General features: G+C 34.3%; 2 protein-coding genes and 1 long non-coding RNA gene across 6 annotated transcripts; 2 read left to right on the top strand and 1 right to left on the bottom strand.

The window, feature by feature from the left end:
• Positions 1 to 1150: 1150 nt before the first annotated feature.
• On the bottom strand, positions 1151 to 7092 carry LOC111787912 (protein PAT1 homolog). Its single transcript, XM_023668006.2, has 5 exons — positions 6630 to 7092; positions 5780 to 5919; positions 5468 to 5524; positions 4567 to 4624; positions 1151 to 4018 (listed from the first exon to the last, which is right to left on the bottom strand). The coding sequence occupies exons 1-5, from the start codon at positions 6736 to 6738 to the stop codon at positions 1938 to 1940; spliced, it is 2445 nt and encodes an 814-aa protein (XP_023523774.2). The 5' UTR covers positions 6739 to 7092; the 3' UTR covers positions 1151 to 1937.
• A 1930-nt stretch (positions 7093 to 9022) lies between these two features.
• On the top strand, positions 9023 to 16207 carry LOC111789221 (uncharacterized). Of its 4 annotated transcripts, none has more exons than XR_002814297.2 (4): positions 9023 to 9364; positions 10000 to 10257; positions 10568 to 10622; positions 11008 to 16207. It is a non-coding gene; the product is annotated as an uncharacterized LOC111789221 (long non-coding RNA). The 4 variants fall into 4 exon arrangements; XR_015420071.1 differs by having other exon boundaries at positions 9893 to 10257; XR_015420069.1 differs by having other exon boundaries at positions 9023 to 9378.
• Positions 16208 to 18215: 2008 nt separating this feature from the next.
• On the top strand, positions 18216 to 18956 carry LOC147793391 (auxin-responsive protein SAUR78-like). The gene has a single exon (XM_087121716.1). The coding sequence runs from the start codon at positions 18326 to 18328 to the stop codon at positions 18791 to 18793; it is 468 nt and encodes a 155-aa protein (XP_086977842.1). The 5' UTR covers positions 18216 to 18325; the 3' UTR covers positions 18794 to 18956.
• The last annotated feature ends 3391 nt before the right edge of the window (positions 18957 to 22347 follow it).

The following is a 22347-nucleotide window of genomic DNA, read 5'->3' as shown; positions in this document are numbered from 1 at the left end:
GAGTCGGACAACTCTGCCAAGTTTCTGTAACGATCCAGATCTAACGTAGATATTGTTCTCTTTGGGCTTTCCCTTTTCGGCTTTTGCTAGGGGAAAGTTTACACACCCTTATAAATGGTATAAATCGCATTTGCTAGGGGAAAGTTTACACACCCTTATAAATGGTATAAATCGCATTTGGGGGAAAGTTTACACACCCTTATAAATGGTATAAATGGTTGGTTTGTAATCTTTCTCAATCAATGTCAATCAATGTGTGACATCATAATCCACCCCCTTCGGGCTCAAATAATCTACCCCTTTGGGGACCGTCTTTACTGGCAAATCGCTTCGTGTCTACCCTCTTCGGGGAACAGTGAGAAGACTGGCACATCGTCTGGTGTCGGGCTCTAATACCATTTGTAACGACCTAGATCCACCGCTAGCAAATATTGTATTCTTGGATTTTGGACTCACTTTCCGGCTTCCCTTCAATGCTTTAAAATTTGCTAGGGGGAAGTTTCTCTTCAATGCTTTAAAATTTGCTAGGGGATAAAATTTGCTAGGGGGAAGTTTCTCTTCAATGCTTTAAAATTTGCTAGGGGAAGGTTTCTACGCTTAAATGGTGGTTTATTAAAATTTGCTAGGGGAAGATTTTTCTTCAAATGCTTTAAAATTTTTGCTAGGGGAAGGTTTCCACACCTTTAGGTGTTTTGTTCTCCTCCCAACCATTGTGGGACATCATACTCGAACCACTCTCACAATAGTTTCAGGCTCGAGTCGAACCACTCTCGCAATTTCCAATTTCACAGTTCAACAATTTCATGTTAGAATTGAACTATGAATGGAACTATACTCGAGCTCTTGATAATCAAAGCTCAATTAAGTTGTATCATTTCAACTCGTCCCTTGCTAAATGGGCTAGCTGGATATCAGTTTATAGCTATGCAGATTCAGATGAGTGAGCAAAAAAACATTTAAATTTCAAGAATTTGGCAGAGAACAAGCTGTGGATTGAACATTAGAAATATAGTTGGATTAAAAACACACACCCAAAACCTTCAATCAATCAATCAATCAATCAATCATAATATACACAAATCTATCTTCCAATCGTAGAAAGCAAGCAAAAGAAAGGGAATCACCTAACCAGAACAGAACAGAACAAAGCTTTCCTTGCACGAACAGGTATTATATTGCCTTTCATCTAATCATCATAGGAAGATACAAACACAACGTGCAATTTTAGTAAATACAAATGACAACAACAACAAAAACAAACTGAAAATGTTCCCCATTAGATCTCTCTCTATCAACCCCTCTTTTCTTGGGGGCTTTTTAGGCCTACAAACAGCCATCGTCCAATTCCATATTCAAAACAACAACTATCGCCCAATACCCCTTTTTTTCCTCTTTCTCTCGTGTGTGCACAGAACTAAAACATAAACACCTTATTACAAGCATAGGTAGATATGAATTATACCCAAAAAAACCATCCCATCCCCCTCGGGTATCAATAGTGAAGGAATATATGAAATTGGTCTAAGGCCAACCCTGTACATTCTAATACCCATATCATTATCATCTGGACAACTCCCCGTTGTTTCAAGAGCATATTCTATCTAAAGCTCTCCCACTATCGAACCCGATGAACCTCGAAAACTAACCCCAATGTAACAGTGGTGTTGCTTATGAGTGTCGTAACCAATTCAGAAACTTAAATGTTTCAAAAGTAAAGAACATAAAAGAGAATAGTTGAAAGAGTAGAATCATTTTTTTTGCACTCCCCCCCTTCTACCCACTGTACTAAAGATGAAACTTTGCAAGGGAGCTATAGAGAGACCTCAAAATGAAGGGGTTTGTTTGTTTGTCCTTCCATATGTGATGATGAGATTATTCTGAAGGCTCCTTCATTGGTAACTATGGATAATGGGCCATGTACTTGCTCCTTGGTCTGATCACAAGGAATCAAAATTGTTGCGAGCACTGTTGTTGAATCCGCCAACAGACATTGAGCGTTGGGCAAAATCTATCAACACCTTTCTCTGGTGCTCGTCGGTGTGGGGAAGACTTGCTCGTAATACTTCAACTGGCATTTCTTGACTAATGGCAGCGGCTGCATCTGAGACAGCAGATGCTGCATTCTGTGGAGATTGTCGGAGTAATGATTGCATGATACTATCATACTTGTTCACACAATACTTTGTGAGAATGCCAAAGAATTCATCGAAAGAAGCCTGCCAAAGAGCTCGATGAGTAATGTTGTAATTACTTGCAGCATGACGATCGGTTAAGAGCTCCGTAGCCCTCTCAAGAACAGATTTCAAAATCAAGGACGCCCCATCTCCAGCAGGGGTCCCTAGAGGGCGAAGTGGAGGTTGCTCTGAGGAACAAACTACAGCAGCAAGACATGCACTCAGAGCTCCAAGATCCATACTTTGGGTTCGCGATGAAACAATTTTTGCAAGATCATTAACAGAATCTGCTGCTGCAGGATCAGGACTTCCAAACAAGAATCTCAAGTGACGAAAAATAGCCATACAAACTGTTCGCATAAGCTCACCTCCTGGCACAAGCAACTGAAGGTACTTGCCTAGAAGTTTTCGACCCTTGGGAAGAGAAACTAACCTCAAGAATACGAAATCATCCTTTGGAGCCAGCCCAACCGCATGACCGTCTTTACTGAGTGGATCAACTATATGAAATGATGCTGCCAGTCCTTCCAACAGGACCTGGCGACGTCTTCTTAACTGAACACCACCATCTTGGAACTGATTGAACTGCAGGAAACGATCGATATCATCCACATCAAGGAGTAGACATTGACCATCCTCAATTGTAACCCTAGCTGCCAACATAGGCTCTTGTTCAAGGGGCTTCTCAGAAACTTTTTGATCATTGCTTCCACCAACAGTTGAACTCGGAGGATCAACTTCAAGAAGAGGGCGAGGTCTACGAATTGATGAAAATGGAACCCTACCAAGTGCTTCAACTTGAAGAAAAGCATGTGGCTCACTATTGGCACGAGCATGTGGTGGAAGATCCCTTAGTTGATTAGGACAGAAATGATGCCTCAACTTTGCACCCGCAGATTTTCTTGCAAGACAAGCCTGATGGTAGTAGTCATCTACATATGGATCATTACTATGTGTCGCTGCAAGCTGGATTCTAACGATATTCTCTAATTCATAAGCTTTCATATACTTGGATCTACGGAAAGGCCACCCAAAGTCACTCCTAAAATTATTAGTCTCATAACCCTGATGGGCATAATGTGTAGTCTGTCTACCTTTCTGAGACCTAGGCCTTTGATCCCTCATATCTGGTAGACCAAGCATGGCTTCCAACTTGTTCATTAAGTGAGGTGGGCCTGAAGACGAATGGGAATTGAAAAGATGGGTCTGTAAACCTGGTAGAGAGCCAACAAACGGAGGCTGAACAGGATGCTGCAACCTATGCTGCTGCGGCTGCTGCTGCGGCTGTGGTGGTAACTGTGGAAATCCATTCTGATTGGATAACTGGCGAGGCAATAGATTGCTTAGGTGATTGACATGTTCTCCAGGAAACATGCCGGTTTGGTTCATCCATTGGCTCGATGGTCCACCGTTAATGGAGGGGCCAGAACTGTGTTGTGGCATATTTCCTCCAAACCGTGATACAGAATTAAAACCGGCAATCTGAGAGTTTGGAGGAGTGAGATTTGATGGAGATAACGATAATACATGGTGTCCACCAGGAACAAAAGGCATATTTAGATGGCTTGGATGCTGGTTTGGAGAAGCATGAGGAGATATTCCGCTTGAAGGATATGAAGACTTTGGCACCAAAATTGGCTCACTAGAGAACTGTTGATGGTACTGTTGTGGCTGTGGTTGTGGCTGATCAGGGTATGATGATGTCCTATACAGAGACGTCGATTCAGCAAGGGAAGAAGGATGGGGATGTGATGACAATCTTTTGCCTTCCTGAGCCGTTTCAACGTTGAAGCCTTGCTGGGCAATCCAATTAGGGAAACCATCCTCACATGCCCATTCATTATCTGATGAGTAGATGAGAAAAACAAAAAGAAAAGAAACGAAATCGGTCAACTACAGTGACAACCATCACAATGATAACAATCATGAATAAGTACGAAATATCCAGTTGGCATTAATCAAATACCATGAATAGCAATAAGAGAAAAACTATGGAAAATGGCTAACCTCTTACATACATTTATGACATAATCAAACAGCATTTGATCTACAAATGCTCAAAATTAACATTAAGATCACAATGCTGCTAGTAAAAAGATCGTAAATTGTGATGAAGAAGAACAAGGAGTGTAAACTTGAATTAAAAATTATATTAAAAAGTAAAGATTTTAAATCCATCTTTAATTTTCCACTCAAATTTTATATATATATCTTGCCACAGTGAAATTTTCTGGCTCTGCTCCTAATGGATGTAGTTTAGAGCACCAAGTCATGTTTGTCTGCAGCATAAAGCCATGTTACTAGACTATCTCGACAGAAAAAACTATTACTTTTAAGTATGAGCACCCAAGTACTATTTTAACATCACAGCCAGTAGATAGACAAAACTCACTTTCTCTCAATAATCCGCCTCCAATAACTCCCCTTGGCCCGCTTCCAATGTCGTTTAACTGAAATAACACAAAATAGTAATCAAATATAGATGACAATAGAGAAACAAAGTCATGCAAAGGAGTTCTAAAAATTCCCTATTGAAGGAAAAGAAAAGGCAACTAGCAACTTCAGCTAAAACAGTTCTCTCTTTAGTTGTTCAACATGGACATATCATAAGCAACATTGGTCTTCTTAGTTTTCTCCTGAACGAATTTCTTCAGAATTTCTACAAGATGTATTTGTAGGAAAATGCAAGCCATCAATTATGTTCATCCAACATAAAAAACAACCCTGGTAGTAAATCACTGGAAAAAAGCCTGATTTGAAATTCCAAACTGAACTCTTAAATTTTTTTCATCTTAGATGGCAACTGAGAGTCCAGACTCCATGCGTTGATAATTTGTGACAGAAATAATAAATTATCAGTGATAAGCCTTTTTTATTTAGTACAACAAGGTGGGGTGATTAACTTTTGCTCTCAAGGAAGGTAATAGGTGGCTTCGTCGATGAGCTATGTTTGGATTGGAAATAAGAATTGTAATTAATAAAATTATTCCTTGTGAACAGTTACATAGATGATTAAATGAATACAGAAGAATGACGGTATTTACACCTCTCTAAATTAATAAAACTATCGGTCTAGCTCAACGAGAACACAAATTACAAAAATCAAATGATTTTATTGATAGAAAATTACTTATGGAGAAGCAAATATACATAGAAAGCATTATAATCTCATTTTTTTAGATATGGTGGAAGATACAGATCCAAATTTGAAAACAAACATAGAAACACAATCAAATTAGGGAGTTACTTCTAAGTTCTAAACAAGAATAAGTAGAGACTTTTATATTTCTAACCTTTTCAAATGAAGAAACAAGATCATCAATATCAGATGGAGGTCTAAAATCCTCACTCTGCAAACCATAGAAAGGGAGTTAGTTAAAGCAATATAGCACTTATAAATTCAAAATGATAACCCAACAGTTGTGCTAGCCCTTAATATAAAATGGCACATTTTGTACAGAGCAAGAAAAAAGTACAGTGGCCCAAATGCGACTTGTGCAATAACATCAACAACATACACTTACCGACGTTTTTAAAATGAAAACAAGTGCATCTGGCTAAAAAAGAGGTACAGAAGTGTATAGAGCAAAGGAAATAACAGGTACCTCTTTATCAAACAAAAACTCCTCCTCGTCAATCCCAGCAGCAAGAGTATCATCCTCTTCATCTTCTAATCCTCCCAATTCAACCTCCTCCATATCCTTGCCAAAAAATGCATACTGTGATGCATCAAATAGAGCATCTTCTGCAACATTGAAAATTAAATCACGATGCTTACATCTTCATTATAAAATATAAGATCAGAACATATTTCAGATCTAATAATAAACAAATGAAGTAAACTCAAGATCCCAAACAAATAAACTAACATAAAACGACTGAAAAAAGCGATTTATCAAGAGTTACCAAATAAACCACCACCATAGTTCTCTCCCCATTCTTCTGGTGAAGTTTCAAAAATTAAAAAAGAAAAATAAAATAACAATTACTAACTGCAGCTACTGCAAGAACACATACGACTCGGGCAGAAACACAAACTATTTGCTCCAATGATTACCTAAACGAAATTTACATAAAAAAACAACAACAAAAACAACAATAACCGCTTCTTGCAAGAAAGAAAGCTTTCGTAAAAAATGACATGAAATTCCTGGACAGAAAATTGAAAGTCATCGCCCATCATAGACCCCTGTCATCATCCGTAGCCAAATAGTTATCGACTTAATTCATGACTATTAACATATTCCATCCTAATAAGAGGCGGAAAACCAAATCCTCACATGATTCTAGAGCACAGCTGTTAGATAATCGTTCTGCACAGAAACTACCACCAGTCGAACTCAAATCTCTCAATCATGACTTCATCGAAACAGCTAAAAATAAGTTCAAATAAAATGGATCTGTAGCAACAAGGTCTCAAGAAAAAGGTCCAACAGAGCAACACAAAACCCTTACCCGTCGAATTGGCTCCAAAACGCGTGAGATCCTTGGATGTAGACGCAACTTGAACTCTAGCTCCGTTGCCGAAACCATCCATTATCGACGACTCAATTAGTCTCGACATTGAAGAGCAAGAACATGGAAATCAAATCTTAATCTTAACAAAAAAACAAAAACAAAAACAACTACGGCGAAACAGGATCCAAATCTAACCCAAATATGATGAATAAACAAAGAAATTACACCACCCAAACAAAAGAAAACCCCTGTAGGTCAAAATCCTAGGGTTTGTGCGGATATGGAAGCTGCAAAAATATGTACAGTTGGTGGTAGAGTAAAATTAGAGTGTCGTCTTCATGAATTGAGCTTTCTTGCTGTGTGAGTGAAGGGTTTTTAAGCGTTGAAATTGAAAATGAAATTGGATCAGAGAGAGAAACAAAAGAATTGGGGAACCCTAAAAAGAGATAACGATTAGCGGGCGATTTTAATAGGACAATTGAAAAAGATGGGTCCTCTTCCTTCTATCTCCTTTTCCCTCTTTTTTTTTTTCTTTTTTTTTTTTCTTTTCCTTTTAAATTTGTTTATTCTCTTATTAATTTTCTCAACTCTTAATATAACTGAAATTCATCCTCCTGTAAATTCCTTTTTTTAACCCATTTGTTATTCTATTTATATTTAATTAACTGTAATTTCTAATTTTTTTTAATTTATGATATAATTACTAATTTATTATAACTATTTGATTTATAATTAAAAATAAATAAATTCGTTTTTTAGAATATATAGCTAAATTTCAAAAATAAAATTAGATTTTTAAATTTTTTTAGTTTCTTAACTGTTTTTTTTTTTTCTTTTTTTTTAATGTAAAAAAATAGATAACAAAATAATGAAATTTATACGTGGAATTAGTAGACTTAACTTACATAAACCAAAATATCATTGGGTGGAATTAGTAAACTTAATTTTCATAAATGATTAACATAAATTAAAATATCTTTAAATTAGGGTTTGAATTTTTTGTTTGTATGGATTTTTTTTTTCTTCGGGTTATATTGAATTTTTTGAAAATTTGTTAGAGTCTGAGACTACGCAACTCAAACCATAAATGTTAGATTGATTTAGATTTTTTTTTTTATATTTTGAATTGACTTTGTTGAATTTAAAAATTAAAAAAAATGTGAAAAAATTTACATGTTTTTGTGAGCCCCGAAAATATGGTTACAATCCAACTCTTGTGTGCTATATTTTATATTTATAATAAACATTGGTGATAGATTGTTTAATTTTGTGAAATTTTTGTTAATAGAGAATAAATATAATTTTTAAAAATAATAAAACAACCCGACAATTTATCCAAAATAATAAGGTTGGGATGTAAATCAGGTTGCTCGTGTCACAAATTCAACCAACCTAAAATTTTAAGTTGGTATAAAATATTTACCTAATTCATTTTAGATAACTCGTATCATTGACTTTTAGTTTTGTACATAATAGATCTTTTAACTTTAGGATAGGTTCATGAAAGTCCAATAAATTTCCGTAACTATAATAATAACCATAGTTTATATATTGATATTATGAACTATATTTAGGCTGACGTTAATTCTTTTATTGTTTTTATTCCATGTGTGTTAACGATATGATATTATTCCGTAAGAAATACAAAAAAAAAAAAAAAAAAAAAGTGAAATTATCTTTTTAATGTTATTTTTTTAATTTAAATCGAAACATTTGAACACATAACATTCTAATCGATAATAATTTATTTTTTATTTTTTATTGTTTACAATTTTTTTTCTAGTGAAAGAAAAAACCAATTTATTTATTTTCATTTATTTTTTAAAATTAGATAGAGAAAGAGAAAACGTGTAAAAACATAATAATAATAATAATAAATGAATAATTTAAATACAGATAAATATTTTAGAACAGAATTTTATTTTATGAAATATATAAAAAAAATCAACTTTAGACATGAAAACAAAATTATTATTATTATTTTTTTGTTTTCATGTCTAAAATGTTTATATATAATATATATAAACATGTTTTTTTTTTTTAAGTTTAAATTTAATTTCTAATCCGAGCATAAGTTGTTATAGGAGGATATAAATCGGTACCTTATTTACTAAAATGTGGGTTGGAGATTAATTAATACCACATCCGAATGAGAGCGATTATAAGTATAAAATAATAAAAAAAAATTTAAAATAGTTAAGACTCCAGATATATATATATTTATTTATTTATTTATTGGTTCAATTATAACTTCAAAACTGAACAAAATAATAAAATAAAATTTTATAATTTTTAAAGATTTTATTAAACCAAATAAACTGAAATATTTATAATAATAATAATAATTATTATTAACAAAAAAAAAAAAAAAAAAAAAAAAAAAAAAAAAAACCCAAGGCTTACGCTAATCTTTGCCCATGTAAATACCCTTCGTTTACACCTTTGATAATTTTTTTGCATCCCCAACCGATTGTCTGTTTGGCTTTGGTCCGAGCTCTGCAACAGGTGGCCACAGCCATGGCCAGAATAGCTTGCGCTCCCATTATTCCGTCTCTGCTTTCCCCTTCGAAATCCTTCAGTTAACTCGCTCTCTCTCCTCAGGAGCTTCTCATTTCAGCCATGTTACGGTGGTTGGCCGTCGTTTCTCTTCTACATCCAAGATCAGTACGAGCCTCAGAGCCGGCATCGTTGGCCTCATCAATGTTGGAAAATCAACGCTCTTCATTGCCGTCGTAAGCTAATATCGGTTGCTCTCTCTCTTTATTTCATACTAAATTTACTGTAATTTGGATTTCGAGCTATGGAACTGATGGTTACTTTCGGAAAACTCCGTAGTTACTGAAGAATTCGTTGTTGAATTGTCGTTATAGCTAGTGGATTGTGGAATTGTGCACCAGGATTTGTGAACTATTGGATTATAATGTAGGTAGTTAATAAACGCTACGGATTCACAGCTCTCTTCGGATTTTTCATGGTCTGATTATCGTATTTTTCATGTTAGGTTTTCTACATATCTTGCATCTCAAGGCTACGCCTCGAGATTTTGACACGATAGCTCCACATATTCACTCCGAGCGATGAATGTGTTTCAATAATTTGTTTAAACTGAATTTTCCCGATCAGCATCGCTTTTAGTAATTTTGATGCAAGCTACATCATAGTATATTTAATATGAAGATAATCATGCTGTTTCTGGCTAACAATGCAGTGTCATGTGTCCGATTGTGAAAGCTCACTTAACTTCTAACTTCTTTCCACAGATCTAATTTTGTGAATTGGACGGCTTCCTCTTTTAGTTCATACTTCCACTTGGAAATCTACATCAATTTCATATGACGCGTATTGTCTATGATGGAAACCTTTGCAGGTCGAAAATGGCAAGGCTCAAGCAGCTAAATTTCCTTTCTGTACAATAGAGCCCAACGTAGGAGTATTTGCAGTTCCAGATCCTCGTCTGCATCAATTTTCTGATCTCAGCAAGTCTAACGAGCTGTCCCAGCATCCATAGAGTTTGTAGATACTGCTGGGTTAATGAATGGTGCCAGTCAAGGAGAAGTATGGTTCTGAGGATTGCTGGGAGTGAGTCCCACCATGGCTAATTTAGGGAATGAACATGGGTTTATAGGTAAAGGAATACAAAGCCATGAGAGCTTATGCTCAAAGTGGACAATATCGTACCATTGTGGAGAGTCGTGATTCCTAACACACCTCAGCGTTCTTTGACTAAGATTCCAAATGATTTTTGAATAAAGATGAAATTCATCGTACAGAAATGACAAGAAAACAAACACAATTTTCAAAAACAAAAAATTAAAAATTAAATGGTTATCAAACGATGGAAATACACATTTTGAAAATTCATTTGTATGTATGTTTTCGTTGATGTTATTTATAGAATTCTGTAATAGACTTCCCCTTTATTTTGACCACTGCAGGGACTGGGAAATAACTATTTATCCCATGTTCGTGAGGTGGAGGTCCAAACTTCAGGTGATTTTCTATTTTATCATATTTCTTTCGTCATAATACTTAGAAACCTACTTACATAATTGTATTTCTAAAGAGTAATACCGGTTTAACAGATGAATTGGCTAGTATATTTCTCTGCAATATCAACTGCCCAGTGATTCTGATACAAGAGAAAGAACGGACTTTAATTTGCTGAATTCTTTGTTTTTTTGTCTTACAGAATTGTATAAGTTTTTGTTCCTATTTATCTACCTAACTTTTCTGTTATATATTTTTGTCCTATAATACGCATGCATGCCAAATAGCCAAAACAATGCCCTGGAAGCTCTAAGAATAACGTGGGCACTTCTTGCTTTTTTCATTACTTAATTTTGTGCTGTTAAATATTTTAATATTATTGTTCCAGGCTGTGCGCTGTTTTGAGGATAACGACATTGTTCACGTGAATGGGAAAATTGATCCAAAAACTGGTATTGATTCGATTAACCTAGAGCTTTATTTTTCAGATCTGGACCAGGTAACATCATTGAAACCTTTTCTATATTCATACGCATGTTTTGCACCTTTTGGTATGCAGGGTTACAATCCTTTGTTATTATCTTGCTACTTTTTATTTAATTGTACATTTTCCTTCTATACTATGTTAACTCAATCCCTAGATATCAGAAATATTAGGTAACAATAAATCTAAATAAATCCCTTGATAATAAGTAACGATAAATCTAAATAAATTCTATCTAAAGCGAGTACGGGCTTTGCTTGCCTCTCTCGTGTTCACCCTCTTGGAGTACTTCCATGAGCGTTACTGGCCTCTCTCATACTCACTCCACTTGGAGCACTTCTATTGGTGTTGTTTGTCTCTCTAGTGCTCACTTCTTAAGGAAAATTGATTAATGTTTAGGAAGAACTCCATTGCTTGCAATGGTGACTTATTGAAGCAAATTTTCAAACTTCTAATTGTTCCTCACAGCTAGAAGAACATGCCTAGGGTTTATCCTATTTTTCTAGCCAATTCCAAAATCTTAGTGCCAAGGTATTTGAGGATGACGGCTAGGTAGATCGAAGCATATATCGTAGTGACCTTTCTTAAGGTACTGTATGATTCTTCCATCCGGGCATTAGAGTCTAGCCTTACAAATTTGGAGATTTTAGTTTAGTCGCCTCCTTTATTGAATACTTCAAATATGAATCTCAAAATTTGATGTTTTGTGATAATGATGGGAAGAATGACTTGAGATTTTTTTTGACACGACGATGGAAGAGGATAGGTATCTTGGTCATGATCGGTTGCTAGGAAGGCTCCAGATAAATTTAGTCAAAGTAGGAAGGCTATGCTAATTAATTACACCTCTGAAAATAGATTAATTAAGGAAATGAATCCTATTTCCTAGTTGAAGTATGGTATGTTAGATTCGGGGCCTTTCTTGCTTGTTTGGTCTTTCTTAAAAATTTTGGATTCTCAAGAATTGATGGAGCAAGTGAGGCTACAATAATGATTCTTAAAGGAGAAGATGTCAATGGTTACAAACCCACTGGGCTCTTGCTTCTATTACGCAATGGGCCAAATTATTGCTGTTGTTGAATGGGTTTTATCTGATGTTGCAAATGTTATGACGTTGCAATGGAAGTCGCAAGTGGGCTTGGCGCAAGAGTCCACCCAATGGACTTTTGATGCTGCAGAGGAACTTATACTCTGACGCAAATAGAAATCGACTTATCTATCATATTGCTCTCAAAGTATGATTAAATTTGTTGGTAAAAATCTGATTTAAAATTAAAAACATTTCAGTCAAAGAAGGATGTAGCCCACTGGATCTGGCTGTGTTGACTTTGTTTTTCCAACAATTCTTACATCAGAGAGGAATAGGATTAAAGCTCCTGAAATGCAATGTTACAAACAGAATGATTGATAATTCTGTCCTGCCTATGAATGGCCAAATTTTTAAAGATGGATATACTTACAAAGTAAAGATTTATGGATGAAATATACGAAATTTTTCATTGATGTTAATGAGAATCTGACACCAAAGAGAAGAAAACGTCATTAGCTGTTCTCTCCTTTTGTTCTTTGTTTCAACGAAGTTCTTGATGTTACTTACAAAAAGAATAAATAATAATCCTTGTCCATAGATTATCATCATGCCTTCATTGTTTTTTTTTTTTGTGAAGTATTTGGGTTTTGTTCATTGGGACATTTTCTTGTGACTAGACTTGGTTGTTCTTCTTCTCGTTCGTTGCCCTTTGGTGGCTTGAGACCCTACACTTTTTTGTGTCTGTTCCTATACTTCTGTTTTCTTAACAAAGGTGGTTTGGAGAACATATTCTCTTGGTTAAAAGAATGTCATTCAGAGAATAGGGGATCAACCTGCCTCGTTCTTTTGTCTTTTAGAACGAAACTTGGCCTACCAAGGTCAGTGCAACAAGAAAAGTGCTCTAATAGAAGAATTTCTATTCGTCAATAAGACCTTAAGAAGTTTAGCGGAGAAACGGACTGGTATAGTGCTGTATGATTGACATCCAGAATTACTCAAATCCTTAATTTGAAATTTGAAGATAACTTCATTCATCCTGACAGACATTTAACTGTGAACTGTTTACTGGACTGATGACATATTATACCTGTCTTGAAGTTTCTTTGGACTCTTGTTAACTTGATCATTCCAGCCAGAGTAATACTAAATTACCTAACAGATTGTACAGCGGATTCAAGATCTAAATCAAGAGGTGAATATTTAGCTGGACAGAAACAGGTATGTGCATATTCTCATAGCATTATCTTTCGAAAGAATAATTTTGAATTTTTTTTTTTCTATATCTTGTTTTATTGTTGATGTCAATTTCCAAAAGTTTTATTATTACGTGCGTTAAAACTTTCAAAAGTTTCGTTAACGTCTTTAAATTTTTTTAAAAGTTGCTAATATATGGACGGAACATTGTTACCTTTAATAGCATTAATACCTTTAATTTTTTTACAAATAAGTTTTTATCGTGAGTATATCGATGAAAACTATTTATCACAGTAATTTTTAGGTGTAGATAAATGGTTTCAATTCTTATATTAATTAGAATAACTTTTTTTTTAACCTTTTAAAAAAAAGTTAACAATACTTATGCTATTTTCAAAGTTCATGTTAAATATTGTTATAGTATTTTTTATTTTTTTTTTAAATATTATTAAAATTTTTAAAAGTTGAAGAGTATTTTTAATTTTTTTAAAAAAAAAGAATTTAAGTAGAAACTTATTTTTTTTATAAAAAAAAATATTTTTAAAGATATTATTGAAGGTTAGTTTTAATTTAGCCTCGTCGTGTTTTGGCCCCTCTAGTTTCACCCTAATCAGAGCTCTTTTGGCTTAGAAAAATGTTGGCTAATCGAGGACTTTGCATGTGAAAAGAGAATTTGTTTAATTATTTTAGAGTTAATTATTGCTTTTTATGGCATTATTTAGGCACGAGTAGTTTAGTACTTTGATGGGATGTTTGCTAGGAACAGAAGGATGATAAAGTGTTATAATATATTAAATAGTCTGTGTATATAATATTATTATCTACGCATCAAATGCATAGAAATAATAAAGGCCTGCTCATTAAAATCTGCATTTTGCCCATGCTTGCTTGGGCAGTAGAGACATGATCATAAACTCATAGATTTTATGTTCCCTTTCTTGTAATTAGAGATTCAGTTTTAATTATTTTTAGGATAATGAACTTCAGAAAAATCAAATTATATATAATAAACATAAAATTAAAAAATTTTGGACTAAATTTTATAGGAAAGTTTGATAATTTAAAAAAAATATAATGTAACTCAATTCTGAATTGTTTGGTTTTAGTTGGATTACAACATTGTTAGTTTTACTTCGCTTAAATAGTGTGAATTTGTTTGGACTAATCCAAACCTAAACAAAGTTAATAAGATAAGAAACTATAAATTTTAGGTTGGGAATTAATTTAACTTAGACTAATTTTAAGAGCTAGCATGCATGAATCAATCACATTAGCAATGAAAGAGTTGCAAGAGTATGAATGTTTTTTTTTTTTTTTTTTTTTATTCTATTGAATCAAACATTATTGGCAATTTGATTCATCATCCAAATCTAGACTATGTTAGTTGAATAAATTTGTGTTATATGAAAAAATATTAAAGAAAAAGGAAAGAAAAACCTCCCCATCTAACTCAATTATTAATACTTGATGATTGGCGTATTAGTAACATTCTTCATACGTCTTCTTGTGTCGTAACTTCAAATCTCTAGGGTTTTAATCTATACTTCATTGAAGAGTATTTGTTTTCTTCGATAGGTCTTAGCTTCAAATCTCTATCAAAATCGAACCCTTGAAGAGTGGTTGGAAAGAAAAAGAATTGTAGTGTGGTTGATTCAAAGCTAGTTTTTGATACTCTAAAATTAGGATTAGAGCCTCTGGTTGGTACTTGGACGACTCCTAAAATACAATTTGCTAATCCTATAAGTTTACCCTATCTATACTTCTAAAAATCCGTCTTCAAACCATCTCGTTCAAATTCACTCAATCAAACGAATTTAGTGAATTTCAACTTGGTGGATGAAAACATCTAGACTATATTTGAATTCTATGTTTCAATATGTATAACTTTAAGACACAACGTTAACATATTCATATATGTTTCAATTGAGGTAAAAACATGAAACACAACTCTATTTTTTTCAACCTCTGCAAGTTACAAATCTATAGATCAAACCCTAAGTAAAACTCTCGAAACTCGTTCCTCAAGAAGGAGCTGAAAAAGGGTTTTAAAATTTGTGAACCAAATGGAGAGGCTTGAATGAAAAGTTGTGGAGTAGGGAGTGGGGAGTGAGCAGTTCATGTACTGAATTCTGTTTGTGCGAGCAAAATGAATGCTTGTGGTTAAGGTACGCTGGGCCATGTGCCCATTTCTTCATTCTATCTTTATTATGTAATATATACATTGCATCACATTTCTTCTAAATATCTGCACGTGCATTCCCTTTGTCTTTCCACCCGACACGACCAGCCTTCTCAGTCAAATGGCCATTTCTGTGGGGCACTGTCCCTCATGCCATTGCCCATTCCAACCTTTTCTTCTTGCTTTACTGCCCTCTTACTCTTTTCATTCGAACACTTTTTCTCGTTATTTTCTTCAATTCGGTGCAATTTATAATATTCTCTCTTTTCAAAATCTACAGGTGGCCTTGATCGTAAGGGTTTGAGATGTTTCGGGAAATTCTTTTTGAAATTTTTTATTCAAATTATTGAGCGAAAAAACGTAATAATTTATAACTTTTGTGGTCTTTCACAGGTTTTGCATTTAGGTTGGTCGAGTCTCTCTAGAGAGTAGTGAAGGTGGAGGTCGTGGGCATCAGGTAAGGCACAAACTCCTTCAAATATGCTAGTAATAATTTAAAGTTGTAAACGATAAAAATAGGTTTGAACTCTATTGACGAAGTTCTTCCTAACATAACCAAGTAACAAGAAGGAAACAATCCAGTATAAATATTAGAATCTTCATAGCTATTTGAGTATAGTTTGAGGAGCCAAATTTGCCAAATTTCAGTTTTTCACTTGTATGAGATGTTGTTTGCTTTTATGCAAATCTTATGAGTAAAATGCTCATGCCTAACTAAAAAGGAAATCTCAATAATAAAAATTTAAAATAGTCAACTGAATTTATGAACGGACAAATGTTTATTGTAACCTCTCAATTGTCATTAGATTGGCCTATTTTGTTACCACAATATCATCTAATATTATTAGTATCAATCATGTTTCGGTCACAAATCTTACACTCATTCACATTAGTTCATCCAACTATACCTTATACTTTTCGCTCCTCTAGTGTAAAAGTTTAGTAATAATATAGAGAGTTACTGACTTTGATTGAGATATAATTAATTTTCTATTCATACAAGTGATGATAACACCGTTATACTTTTAGCTTATTCCTATGCTTTTTAGTGATTTATTAATATTATTTTTGTAACCCTACAAAGAAGATTTCAAAAAAAAATAAAAAAACCTTTATCAGTTTCATTTATTTACCGAAAAATTTGTAAAGAAAACCCAAAAAATTAAAGAACAAAAAAGTGAAAATACCGGAATTTCATATTAAAAATGTAAATATCAATATTTAAAATTACTACTCGAGATATTAATGTCTTAACTAATCTAACTATGTGATCGGAATTATACAAATTCTATGTATACGACGAGAAACAAGGGTGCATTCTGTTTGAAAGAATTGAATGACCAAAATTATTGAAGCCACTTGCTAACAAAATGTACTCTCAATAATTTTTTTAAAATAAAGTTTTTATAATGTAATGATTACTATATGTTTTTCTTTTTGGTAGCACACAAGAGCCAAGAGTACCCCTCTTTTCTCCCAAATCTATCCTTTTTTAAAAAAGAAAAAATTATTGCTTGTAAAAGAAGTGTAGAGATGTTTGGTTTACGTGTTGAGTGTTAAATTTGTATTGCTTTTCTCCCGCTCGACCTATATTTGGTATGTGAGTTTACTTATTTTAGACTTGGGGTCACCTATATTTGGTATGTGAGTTTACTTATTTTAGACTTGGGGTCGATAATCGTATGAACTCTCGAAATTTATGCCTCATTTTAAATATGTCAATAAAACAATAATTTAATGATCGAAGAATTTTTATTATTTAATTTATATTTTTAATACATTGGGGGCAAAATTGGAAAATTTAAAATATTAAGGATTAAAGTGAGATCTTGGCTCGTAATTATTGAGTTTTCAGCTCGAATTTTTTTTGTACACAATCAATGGAGGCCTTATTGACATATGTTGCAATGCCGTCAATAGCATACTCGGTCTTTTCCTTAACAAGTCATCAAATTTGGTACTTTTTGATCTCCCATACTATGGGTTTTCTTCAGTCAATAGCATACTCGGTCTTTTCCTTAACAAGTCATCAAATTTGGTACTTTTTGATCTCCCATACTATGGGTTTTCTTCACTTGCTCTACGAGACTCATATAAAGTTGCACCCTTTTAATATGATGTGAAAAAGAGGAGCCACGTCTTTTCACCGCAAAATTTTTACTCAAAAATAAAGATGTTCACGAGATGGAGACAAAGATTGTTTTTGTCGGGATTCAACGAGAAAAATTAGCGGGCATCGGAGTGGAGATTTCATGTAACAGCCCAAGCACACCGCTAGCAGATATTGTCCTTTTTGGGCTTTTCCTTCCAAATTCCCCTCAAGGTTTTAAAACCCATCAGGAGAGATTTCCATAAAAATATTTTGTTCCCCCCTCCAATCGTGGTGGGATATGACAATCCACCCTCCTTTGAGGCTCAGTGTCCTCACTAGCACACCGCCCGATGTCTGGCCCTGATATCATTTGTAATAGGTCAAGTCCACCGCTAACAAATATTGTCATCTTTGGGTTTTCCCTTTCGGGTTTTCCCTCAAGATTTTAAAATGTGTCTGGTAGGGAAAAATTTCTATACAAGGTTTCGTTTCTCTCTCCAACCGATGTGAAATCTCACATTCCAAGAGAGAAATTTGCAGAGAACGGGTTCTCTCGAGAATTTCCCTTTACATATATATATATATATATATATATCACCAAGAAAAACATAGACATGGCACCAACTCAACCCCTCTCTCTCTCATCTTCTTTGCCTAATCTTATTTGGCACTGAATTTGAGAGTCTCCCATGAAATCTCTCTCTCTAGAAAGCAAAAGAAAAGGGAAATGAAGAAGATAAACTCTCTATTGAGGAAATGCAAGATCCTTTCAAGGCAATTGGGAAGCTTCAGATCCAAATCCAAATCCACAACAGAACATCTCTGGGTTTCTCAAACAAAAATGGAAGAACAACAACAAGAACATCAAGAACAGCATCAAGAACATCAAGAACATCAACAAGAACATGAAAGGCTTCAAAAGGTGAGTAGCAACAATGTAATTATATATGTTGGAAGCACAAGGAAGAGATACTCATTAACTTCAAACCACTTGACCCATCCTTTGTTAACTGCTTTGATCCACAAATCCAAAGCCAATGAAGATTGTGATACTCATACTCATAACAATAATGCCATTTCATTGAGATGTGAAGTTGTTCTCTTTGATCATCTCTTGTGGATGTTGGAAAATTCTGATCCAAATCTCACTTTTGATTCAAATTTGGAGGAGTTAGCTGAGCTTTACGTGTTTTGATGGTGAGAATTTTAAGCGTTTTTTACCTCGTTCGGGTTAGATATCGAATATAAAGTGCTTAGTTGAAGGGTTTTTTTTTCCTTTGTTCGGGTTAGGTATCGAGCATAAAGTGCTTATTTGAAGCGTTTTTTTTTTTTTTTTTTTTTTTGTTCGGATTAGGTATCGTATAAATTGTTTATTTGACAACCGTTCTGTTTATTATATTTTGTAAAACAATATTGTAATGGTGTGTTTCTTGACCATACTATAGATCGTTGTAATGGTAAAAGTTAAGTTTTGTTGTGTAGTCACAAAGCGTCATTGGGTTTCTCAATGATGGTTTTTGAGCAAAGGTGTGATCGTCTTCAATCTCTACTCTAACGTGTTTGGGCAAACGGTGCGTGAGTGACAAAAGGAAGGAAACGTAGAGGTAGGGAGAGAACCAAATATGGAGACGGTGGATGCAGAGGGAAAGAAAATGACGTCGTATCAATGAAGAGAGCGCAAAAGACGAAAAAGATGGAGGCAGAAGCATACGAGAAACGATGAGGTAGGGAGAATTGGAGATTCACGGATTGAGAGTTGAGATAAAGAGGTGGAGACTGAAGAGTTTCAATAATCTATATTGGTCGATTGGGTTGAAAATTTTTTTTGCTCACCAATCATCCTCATGTTGCATCGATCTAAATCGTTTGACTGAAGTTAGTTTTGGTCGATCAACAAAATTTTTAGAACTTATTTGCTCATTCATAGGGGTGTACATGGTCCGGGTTGGGTTGAGGGATTTTTTTTACCCAACCCAATCTGAAAATTTTCACAATTCAACCCAACCCAACCCTCTATTTTCGGATTGGGTTCCGTTGTCGAGTTTCCAAAAAAAAAAATTAAAAATTAAAAAAATCAATATATGGTGTAACCTAACATCGAGCTCGAACGTGAATGTCCTTAGAGAGATCGAGGTACCACTATAGCAAACCTATTAATACAAAAAAATTCTTAATATAATTTATATATTTTCATTTGGTTCGGGTCAACCCGAAGATTTTATCCACGATCCCGAAATCGAATCAATTCAGTTCGAGTTTAGAAAAATGAACCAAATCGTACCCAAATGCTAATCTAACTCAACCCAACCCGAGTTTGGGTTGGTCTAGATTGTCGGGTTGAATGTACACCCCTACCCTGCAAATTTGATGGGTTCAAATATTTCATTATTGCACTATGCGCTTCTTGGTGTGCCTACACCACTATCCTCGCATGGTCTGATATGGGTGGACAAATGATGGGCCCAGGCCCATTAAGACTCCGCACACTATTTCTTATTTATTATGATTTTATTTTAGAGATTAAGAATTATTATCAAACAAATCGTAATTAAATTCCCATGGAAGATTATGCATACTTGAACCCTAAACTCTGTAGTAGAACTCTAAATAGACTCGTGTTCATAATCTAAATGAATATAAATGAATATAAAGATTGATGGCTACAAGAACAGGTTGGATAATGAAAGTCCCACATCGGCTAATTCAGGGAATGATCATGAGTTTATAAGTGAGACATACTAACTCCATTGTTACGCGGTCTTTTGGAGAAGTTTAAAGTAAAGCCATGAGAGCTTATGCTCAAAGTGACAATATCATATCATTGTGGAGAGTCGTGTTCGTCTAACATGGTATCAGTGGACAATATCATACCATTGTGGAGAGTCGTGTTCGTCTAACATGGTATCAGAGCCTTGTCCTAAACTTAGTCGTGCCAAAAAAAAACTAAGAACTCATTTTATATACGATACACCAACTCAATTTAAATTTCCATGGAATTTATTAAGGAAAAAAAACAATTTAAAGAAAATATTCGACTTGTAAAATAAGCATAAATTCCTTGATTCAAGATCAAGGATTTGCAAAGAATTTTTTAAAACAACTCATAAATACCAACAGGAATCAAATTCTGAGTTCAAAATTAATTTCACGCTTCACAAATTTCATGAAAATTAAGAGAGATTCAAGCCGTAGTTCATCTCAATCTGAAAGCGCTCCTAAGATTCATGATGAACAATTCCGCTAAATCTTTTCCAATCTTCTAAAACCTAATCGATCGGTCCGAAACTATCTATAGCCAATTTAGAACACTTAAATCGAATCCGAAAATAGTTCAGAGGGAATCGTAACCACTGATTCTTACCAAATGGCTTCAGCCTTCGTGGATTCCTGTCTGAATGTGTTCGAAGACTTGATCATTGCCGTTTAGGGTTTGAAAATGTTCGAACTCAGATCTACCACGAAATGAACCGCCGCTGCAAAAAGAAGCTTGCGCCACCATAGATTTGCGCTGTTGGAATCATGCCGCCACCGTGGAGGTTGAAGATCGGGATTCTGTCGCTACGAGGGAGCTTGTTATAGCGCCTTTCGCTCTTGAGTCGCTTGCCGGTGAGTGGTTGTGGCTGTGCGTCGGGTTCGCCGACGACAAGATAGCATCATGTTTAGCTCGTCGATTCCTTTTTCTTTCAATTTTAGTTGTATTTAAAAATAAATAAATAAAACAATAATTATTTTGTTTATAATAAATAGACAATCCGATTTACAATAAAACATTAGAAAAATTAGAAACTAAAATGATAATTTTTTTTGGGCGATTAAAATCTTAAATAAATATTTAAAATGTCAAAATTACAAAATTTATTCAATAATTATGTGACTTCCAACTTTTTAATTTTATATTTAATATATTTAAATTTAAGAAAATTGGAAATAAAAAGATTTATCAAATATAAACATTTAATTTTAGAGAATTATTATATATATATATATATATATATATATATATATATATATATATATATGTATTAATTTGTTTATTTATTTATTTAAGCTAATAACCTATTAGACGCGTAACAAAAACCTACTTTGAGCGTTGGTTAAGTTTAGTTTAGATATTTTCGAAAAGTTTATTTTGGTTATTTCTTAAACCGTTCATTTTAACTTATGTTCTTTAAAAGCATTCATTTTGGTAAACACTTTAAAAAAAAAAAAAAAAAAAAAATTTGTGATGTCTCACACTGGTTGGGAGGAGAACAGACGCGTTTTAAAGCTTTGAAGGGAATCCCGAGAGGATAATATCGGCTAGCGGTGGATCTGGGACGTTACAAGTGGTATCAGAATTAGACACCGAACGATGTGCCAGTTTTTATCGCTGTTCCTCGAGGGGGGGGGGGGTAGACACGAGGCAGTGTGTCAGGACGCTGGCCTCAAAGGGGGATGAATTTGGTGGCGGTCCCACATCGATTGGAGGAAGGACAGAGTGTTCCCCGAAAGGGGTAGGCACGAGGCGGTGTGCCAGTAAGGACGTTGGGCCTTGAAGATGGTGGATTTAGTGGTGGTCCCACATGGATAGGAGACGTTCATTTTGATTCACATATTTTTAAAAATTATAAAATAATGTAAATATTTTATTAAAATTGTAAATTTTAAAGTATAATTTAATTTAAAAGAAAAAAAAGAAAAAAAAGAGGACAGGCTTGAGATTTGAGCACAAAATATAAACAGAATTAGTGGAAGAAGGCAAGCAGTGTG

This window comes from Cucurbita pepo, chromosome 2, assembly GCF_057944985.1.
Source record: "Cucurbita pepo subsp. pepo isolate OVF chromosome 2, ASM5794498v1, whole genome shotgun sequence".
In the NCBI taxonomy this organism is placed as follows: domain Eukaryota; kingdom Viridiplantae; phylum Streptophyta; class Magnoliopsida; order Cucurbitales; family Cucurbitaceae; genus Cucurbita; species Cucurbita pepo.
This window is presented reverse-complemented; position numbering and strand designations above follow the sequence as displayed.

Bases quoted from the DNA above. Each gene is read 5' to 3' on its own strand.
- LOC111787912 (XM_023668006.2), bottom strand. From the start codon at position 6,738: ATGTCGAGACTAATTGAGTCGTCGATAATGGATGGTTTCGGCAACGGA. The intron at 5,525-5,779 runs GTACCTGTTATT...TATGGTTTGCAG, and splicing joins AGTTTTTGTTTGATAAAGAG to AGTGAGGATTTTAGACCTCC. The intron at 4,625-5,467 runs GTTAGAAATATA...GTGTTATTTCAG, and splicing joins TTGTTTCTTCATTTGAAAAG to TTAAACGACATTGGAAGCGG.
- LOC147793391 (XM_087121716.1), top strand. From the start codon at position 18,326: ATGAAGAAGATAAACTCTCTATTGAGGAAATGCAAGATCCTTTCAAGG.